The sequence below is a fragment of the Abrus precatorius genome, unplaced genomic scaffold, assembly GCF_003935025.1.
Source record: "Abrus precatorius isolate BTA unplaced genomic scaffold, Abrus_2018 Scaffold5, whole genome shotgun sequence".
In the NCBI taxonomy this organism is placed as follows: domain Eukaryota; kingdom Viridiplantae; phylum Streptophyta; class Magnoliopsida; order Fabales; family Fabaceae; genus Abrus; species Abrus precatorius.
In genome coordinates this window covers 3,640,211-3,649,080 of record NW_020874395.1, presented here as the reverse complement: position 1 = coordinate 3,649,080, position 8,870 = coordinate 3,640,211, and the positions used below count along the sequence as shown (strand labels likewise).

General features: G+C 32.0%; 1 protein-coding gene and 1 pseudogene across 1 annotated transcript; both read right to left on the bottom strand.

The window, feature by feature from the left end:
- Positions 1–1,192, bottom strand: LOC113867699 (annotated as a pseudogene).
- A 1,082-nt stretch (positions 1,193–2,274) lies between these two features.
- On the bottom strand, positions 2,275–2,933 carry LOC113868105 (stress-induced protein KIN2-like). The gene is made up of 3 exons (XM_027503670.1): positions 2,880–2,933; positions 2,732–2,800; positions 2,275–2,349 (listed from the first exon to the last, which is right to left on the bottom strand). The coding sequence occupies exons 1-3, from the start codon at positions 2,931–2,933 to the stop codon at positions 2,275–2,277; spliced, it is 198 nt and encodes a 65-aa protein (XP_027359471.1).
- Positions 2,934–8,870: the final 5,937 nt, after the last annotated feature.

The following is an 8,870-nucleotide window of genomic DNA, read 5'->3' as shown; positions in this document are numbered from 1 at the left end:
TCAGTCTTTAACATCTACAACTCCTCGAGCACAAATCTGAAATCTTGCTTCAGCTTTGGCCAAACAGGGAGAATTTATCACTTTACAGATTCGCTCTTCCCCTCTTCCTTTCCTGAGAGCTAGCCTGTCATCAAGAAATTAGTTAAAATCCAGGGTCAAAACAAGCTTTGAGAAGAAATAAAAAAGAAATTAGTTCAGATTTGACCTTGTTGTAGCATGAGCCATAATGTTGCCTCCAATAGGCTTGACTTGAGCTCTACCAAAGACTGCAGAACCGTCTACTTGTGAAACTACTTCATTTGTTATTACAACAGCCACACCAAACTACAATTAAAGAATCAGAAAAAATTATTAGCTCCAAACTGATGATGTATATTTATCAAGAAAGTCAAACGTACTATCTTCTGTAATTTAATATCCTAAACTCGAATCTTGAATTAGTTTAACCGAGAAGGTTAAGTGTACTGCCAACCCAACAATGAGTTTTACCTCATTTGCTAAATTCTTAAGGCTCCTCAGAAAATTGCCTAGATGCATTTGCCGGGCTGAAAGCTTTTTCCCTTCCAGAGAAATCTGTTCTATAGAGGGCAGTAGCACTGTCTACTATCACTACAGCAAACCTGTGTATATCAATCAAAATTTAAGCCTCAAGAGCATGTTTTGCCACCCAAACAAAAAGAGCTTTCTCACTTGCAGAATCAAATATCACTATTTAAGGAAATCTAAGAAAAAAAACACAGCCACTTCATCTGGTAATAATGCTAGCCTATGATAAATCAAGATGAGCATAATGCACTTGTGTATCATTATGCGTATTTAAAAGGGATATTATGTGGATTTTGGCAGATCTAAACAAAACTGGGCAAAGGGAACCATCAAAAGTCACACCTTGTTTCCACCATCATTGAAGCTGCTTCCAGCAGAAGCTGTGATTGATGATCAGTGTTATACGCTCTATTACAAGTTACATTTCCCATTACATCAGACCCATCCAATCCAAACCTGTAGCAAAAAAACATAAATATTGAATGGACATACCAACATACACATGCAAGCTAGAATTTTGGGATTTGATTTCTTGCTACCAGGAGCTGATTTCAAGGAAGAAATGCATACTTGAAAATGTAGGGTGTGTTTGCAGGTTGCTGTCACCAAATCTTCTCCTCCTTCTGTGTTATGTATCCTACCACATTGACCCAGCAAAACAAAGCAAATCATCAGCACAAATTGGTTATAAGTCTTTCTTGATGCCATTGTGTAAGGTTTGTGCCTATGCTGGTGTGTCATATATAAGTTTATTTTCATGTAAAAATAAATTGAAAATAATATCTTTAATTATAAAAATGGTGAATTTGGTTTAAACTAGGGCAGTCCAGTAGTTTAGACTAGTTGGATAAACTTAAAAAATCAAATTAAATTAACTAACTTAATTTGGTTTAGTTTGGATTATATATTGCAGTTTAAACCGTATCAAACTCAAAACAACTTTGATTTAGGTTTAATGAAATTTAAATTAATGGAACTCCGTTTTATGTTTCCTAAATTAATAAATCAAAATTCTCTTTCTGTACACACTGCAGTTTTATTTTGATTAAAGTCAATAGTTATCGAAATCAATCAACTCGAACTTCTTAGATTTTATTTTATTCTTTCTTATGTGCATAACAAACAGTGTCATTAAGTTTAGTAAGAAAGATGGGTATCTAAACCGATTAATCTAAATTTCCTCTACAGTACCATTTGTGTATCAGTGAAATTTGATGCAATCCTTTTTAACTAGTTCACAATATTCTACCTTGAAACAGTACCAAAGTAATATATCATCCAACAATTTCATATACATATACAGCAACATTTTATTGAAAATAAATTTTATTAAACCAACTATCGATGATTAAACTAGATATTTATACTATTTAATAACATTTTAAAAAATATAAAATTAATACAACTGTATTTAAAGTTTCTTATCAAGTAGATTAATTTATAAAAAATAAAATTATTTGTTATTTCGCTGCATTATTTTATTTTATCAGATAATACGTACGTTTAAAGTTCACGGAATGAACTTTCTGAAAAGTTAAATTAAACAATTGGACAATTGAATTAAGAAGATTAATTTTTGATAAAATTAATTTTGCTGAACTTAAGCTGGAATTGAAATGGTTACACTTGAAATAAAATGAAAGACGTGTTTCTGAAAAATACCAATTAGCAGAACATGATTTATTTCATGGGAAAGCGCTGTCTAGCACAATGATCCATTTAGCTAGTCTACTTGTTCATCCCTGTTGCATTCTTCACGGCATCAGCAGCTTCTTGTACTTTAGCCTTCATTTGCTGCCCGGCCTATACATAATTAACAGAATATAAGCTTTACTTTTAGGGTTCTACTTTATTAACAGTTACAAAAATAGAAAAATGTTTTTTGAGGATATAAATGGAACAAAAAGAGTTTTTTTTTTTACAGTATATATACTGTAAAATTGTTTACGATGTTGTCTATTATTTTTATGTTCGAATAATATAACTGTAAAATTGAACCAATATTTTAAAATTAACTTTCACCACATTTTTATTAAAATGCGTGTGTGTTTTTTTTCAAAGAATGAAAAAATAATCTTTTAAGAGTAAACCCACCGGAAATTGAACATGCGGTTATTAGTGTGTGTTGCATATACAAATCACATTATCATGATTAAGACAAATGGTAACAAATAAAACTAGGAACCTCTTGCATGGATTCTTGAGCAGACTCAGCAGCATTGCTAACCTTGTCCATCAAGGTGCTAACCTTTTCCTGAAACAGCACAAAAATTTGTCTGGGTTATCAAAATTGAGAATGTGAAGTGACCATAGCAGTGAAAAGATTAAGAGACCTGAGCTTGGCCCTTGGCTTGTCCTGCTTGGTAGCTCATGTTTTGGGAGTCCATATCTTGTTTCTTCTATTAAACTGTTGTAATCAAACCAAATATTTTGAAAATCAGGTGTTGTTTTAGTTTTTCTGATGCATATTTCTTACTTCCTGTTGTAACTTATATAGGTTCTTAATGCATTGTAGCATTCAACACGTGGTTTTTCTCATGTTTTCTTACACCAATTCCAATTCACAGTTTGCTCCTTCACAAGCGTTTTCAAGGGCACATGTCATGCCATTCTTGGAAAGTTGCTAACCTTAGCTTAGATGGGATCTTATCTTTTTTTTTTTTTTTAATAATAGGACAATTTTGATTTGATGTTATGGTTGAAATATTTGTTGCAAAAGTGTTCACAGGTGTGTTGAATATTTTAAGTGAACCTTAACTATCTAAGTTATATCATATAAGCATGAATGCTACTGTCATTAACAGTAAAAAATGGTAGTAATAGAGATCTAAATGAGGCAAATTTTATTTAAAATCGAAGGTTGATTTGTAAAAAAGAAATACCTTAACATGAGTCATTTATTTAAATGTGTAAAAATTAAATCTTAAGCTTCATTAGATTAAATTTTTTTGAAATTTTAGTTTGGTTTATTATTTTGTTTCCAATTTGTTTAGTTTTAAAAAAAATTATAATCATTTATTTAGAATATAATTTATTCAAATATGTATCTAATATATAATAAGAACCTATATTTTATTGGAAATTGTATGATACTATAACTTAATAAAATATATTTATTATTGGATACACTTTATATATTCCAATTACATATTTTGATATTTATATTTTAAATTTTTTAACATAATATGAGATTTACTAATTTAACCGTTTGTTTAAAAATTCTTATCAAATAATTCAACTTCACAAAAGGTCATATAAAAATAAAATTAATAGATATTTCATTGTATTATTTTATTTTAATAATTGTTATATTTTTAAAATATAAATAAATATTAAATTTTGGATAACATACTTATAAATATTTAAATTATATAAAATGTAATATATATAATCATAAAATTAATAATAATAGCAATACTAATAATAATAACAATAATAATAAAATGAGGTCCACCTATTTTAATCAAAAGACAATTTCGTCCCAGAGTTTTCTTGTTATCCTAAGGTTTTCAAAACATTTCACTACATGATCATAACATATACGTATATAAAAATACATCTAGCATTATCCCATCATCATAAAAGAAATATTATGCAACAAGAAACACAAACATATCGAACAATCATAAAAAAAAATTTATGAGCTAAAAAAATATCAATTAATCACCCAAAATACTTTAATTTGTAACAAGAACTAAACTAGAGTAAAAGAAATGAAATGAAAAAAATACTGACTAACACGAACAATCCATAACGAGTAGATCGAAATTGGAGATGTTACAATTCTCTCTTTGAAAATAAATTTTCGTCTTCGAAAATTTACTAATTCATGAAGAGACAAAGATATTATTCCTTAGTTCCATTTTTTAACTCTTACATCATATCGTTAATGGTCTAGTTCTCGTGACTTCACTAGTCAAATGGTTTACCGTAAGTTTCTCAACTTTAGTGCTTTCAACACGTACAATAACAAGTCATCTCATATCTGCATAACATCTGACTCAATTACAGGAGACAATTTCAAAAATATACTTCCTTAAATATGATATATGAAAACTCTTACGACATTTTACTAATTGATGCAGTAAGGTCAACCCGCATGCTACTAGTTTTCTACAATATAATGTTTAATACTGCTGAAAGGATTTAAATATTATCCACTTTTAAAGTCTATCCAACACGCGTGGTTAGTGACACTTTTCGAAATCTATGATTATCCATTCCCAAATTCTTTTCAAAAGCTTTCAGCATTGATCCAAATATAGCTATTTATATCTCAGAGTCATTTTCAACCTTCTTTAATTAAGCTCAATCCTTGACTTTCTAAAGTATTTCAGCTCCAACTATCAATGGATTCCGCTTAAGATTAATAAATAAATATTCGATATTTCTTGTCTCTTGAGATCCCAAAATAGTTGTGTCTAACTTGCATGTTAATTGTTGCTGCAAGTAAATTCTCCAAAAGAAATATATGTTTCTAATATTTGTATAATTTCCTTTGATCGTTCCTCTGTCTATGATGGAGCGTTGCATCCAACTTTAATCGAGTACCCATATTTACTTTGGAAATCTCATCAAAACTGCGAAACAAAGCGAGAACTTCGGTCTGAGGTAATGCTAGAAGGTTTATCACACAGTTTAATGATCTCCTTAACACTTAGTCCAACAATTTATCTTCAAGCCTTTGCTATGTGAACTAGCAAGGAATGTACCTGTCTAGCCAACTCATCAACTATGTCCCAGACAGCATCACAATTTCTGACAGTTCTCAGCAAATGAGATACAAAATCTTTGGTTCGTAATTCCTTACTCAATCCAATGTTTTGACTTTGTCCCTTGACAAGTAAAATAGGTATTACCAAATCTGTCTATCTCGCCACTTATGCCTCATCGTTAGAACACTTATCTTAGATCTCAAATTCATTCTTATTTATTCGGGTTGAAAATTCAGGTTGCTCCTAAGTTCTTCATCATAGGTCCTTTTTCTTTAACTCACACCTTTAGTGTTATCAGCTCGACCTTAGTATCTAGAAATACCACTAACGACTCTGCTAATTTCCTCGCTAGATCTGTATCAAACAAAATCATAATCTGCCTTATTTAGAATTCCACAGTACTTTGTCCAAATCTCTTGCAGAAATTCATTAGGCACAACAATTCTTCTTATCACATTCATCTTCCCAGGAAATAAGTAGTTAAATAACTTTAGGTCTCAAATTCATTCCATCATAATGAGTTCACTAACTTTCAATGAGAAGGCTTAAACTACACCCCTATTCCAGATATTCGTCACTTCATTTATTTTACTAGAATGATACCAAAGTTGAAAGTTGCAACCCCTAAAAATTTTCTTCAAAGTATTGATCTTGTATCCACTTCTTTTGCTTAATTCGGTATTCCCACACTCTTGTGATGATTACACTCATCAAGTTTACATTTCATAAAATGGTACTCTCTCTCATACAGCAACAGCACAATCAATACAATTAACTTAATATCATGTATAACTTAGTTTCACTTAAGAATTTCTAATTGATACGATATGCAAATTTACCACTGCCCAATGTTTCATTAAAATAACCACCCACCTAGTAGTGATTTTCAGCTAGTCATACATCAAGGAAGTAGCAAGCTCCACAAATTCTCCTATAATATTTGGGTAATATTCCACCGTATTTATGAAACAATGAATCTTCGTAACTATCCTTAGTCTCTCTTATTGTAACTTTAACTCTACCTTTTAAGGGTCACTTATAATTCTTTCAACGGAAATCGATGAACTTCATCTTTCTAAGCAAAAACCTATTCTTAGGTACTCAACACACCATTGTCTTTCTTTTAAAATTCTCAAAATAATTTTCAATTATCTTGCATGTTCCTCCAGCGAATTAAATAAGTGAGGATATCATTACTTATTTACAACAGCAATGCCGAGTGTGGAAAGATTTTATCTCTTACTTATTCTTGTCTTAAATTTTCAATTTACTCAGCCAGTAGTAATCAGAATAAAACTTAAGATTCCCATTCTTTTACTTCTTCACTAGATTAGTTGATACTTCCTAAAACTACACATTTGGTCCAACCATCTTATTCTAAATCAAGTTCCTGACCTGACCTCTCAGATCCCACAACTCCTTCCTAACATCAACTCAGCCTCAAAAATCCAATTTATACAGAACTCTACCTCTCTAAATGTAAGCATTAAAGGGACATCATCCAGAAACATCTTAGAAGAACCTTATACCATTTATATCGATCAAAATCTCTATCTTTGCACTGCATTTTGTTTTTAACAGATAAAAGAATGAAGTGAAGAACTTCCTCATTGTAGGTATCGCTACTTAGTGAGTGGAAATTACTCCGTTCAACCTCACAGCTTGAGAAAGATTAAACCACATCAGTATAGTCCATCAAAACACAATTAGCAGCCAGTCAATCCACGCTTAAATTTTCATCTTGACTTAATATGAAAGTATTAATTAGATTCACTTTACACTATTATTCTCCATTCACTATGAAACACCCAACACAAGTAATCAAAATCATCATTAAACTCAAGGTAAGTGGCAATACTATTAAATCACTTGAAGTCATCCATAAGTAACTCAAGGTTCTTTACACACATATACATATTCACTGTAAAGAAGTACAAGACTTCAAAATCAAAGATGATGGAGAGAGGGAGGTACGTGCCACCACCCCTGCTCCATGAGTAAAATCCACTGCTTGGGCCACTTCTACCTCATGAGTAATGGAGACACATGCCTCTGTTGAGGTCTCGCTATTGGTGAAGTTCTAATGGCTCTAGGTTGTACTACCTGTGAAGTATTAGCCGTAGATGACGCTGATCCACACCGTGAAAAAGGACAGTTCTTAACAATGTGTCCTGCTTGCTGACAGCAAAAGTAAATTCTAGTTTTAGTTTGAGGACACTGGCTCAAATAGTGTGGTCCTCCACACCTAAAATATCTAACCGTTGAAGGTGTTCGGACTCTAAAAACTGATGTTCCTGCTTCTCTAGTTTGAGGGATAAAAGTTGTGGTTCCTCTTAGGATAGAAGCTAATGGGATAACTCTTGCAAACTGGAAAGGCTGTGACTGTCGTTGCCGTTGTGGCCTGTTATAAGGGCCTTCCCTACCACCCCTACTTTCCCCATGGCTACGATTGTCCCTACTGGACCACATCTTTCCCACTCTTCTTGTGTTTTCCGTCAGAACTTACACAGTAGCAACTGCTACCTCTGCTGCCTGAGATGCAATGATCACTTGATTCACAGCTTGTTGTTGCTGAATCACCTCTAAGCTCTGTCTTACAATTGCTGCCATATTCTCTAAAGCATGAGCCATCCGGTTAATGTCAGGTGGGGAAGAGTTTCACTCAGGTCTTGTTGGAGGTCTTGCCATCTTAACACAAAATATATCAAACTTAGAACATTCTCAGCTAGTTCTATATTAGAATTACTTATTCGTCTATACAATCGGTATACTAAACATATAAATCTACATACCAGGCCATACACTAACACAACTTTATACATGGATTCAGCATACAGTCATAAAACATTATGTATTTCACGACAATATAATCCATTCAGCATAACATCATTTTAACATTTTCAAGCATTACAAATCATATATACAACTTTTTCACAGCTCAGCTTAACAATACATCTCCCAAATAACAAGATTCACCTATAGCTCACCCAAGTTTCATATACCAAAACTCCCTGAATCCGTTATCCGAGAGAACTGATGTGATCAAGCTCGTTCTCCACATAACCCGATGTTCAGAAAATTATGAGTATATGATTTACAACTAAGGCTCTTTACTCAGAATACATAACTGAAGTCTAGTAACCGCACTTCGTAGGTTTACCTAAACCATGCTCTAATACCACTAAAATGTCGCGACCCTTTTTTATAAGGATTAATGACATTTTGAATTATTATTTCCAATTCAATTTCAAGTATGAGTCAATATAGATATATTACAAATAGTATTTTTTTTAATTTTTTTTTTAACTTTAACACCCTCCTCGATACCTTAATAAACCATACCTTAATAAAATCCTCCTTAAAGAAAATATCTTATATACCATACAGATAGCATTAAAGTACGTATATAATTACAACAATGGCTCCAAATGAAGCTCATAGTACACAAATTCTGTATAATAGTTACATCAAAACTTTATGTTCACTCAAAAACCTAAACTACTAATGCTAAAATACATATCCTAAAATCTTCAGCCTAGATCACTCCTTAACCAGACTCCTTAGCAGGTAATTTAGACGTTCTACCTGTTACTCCTGCTCACGTATCAT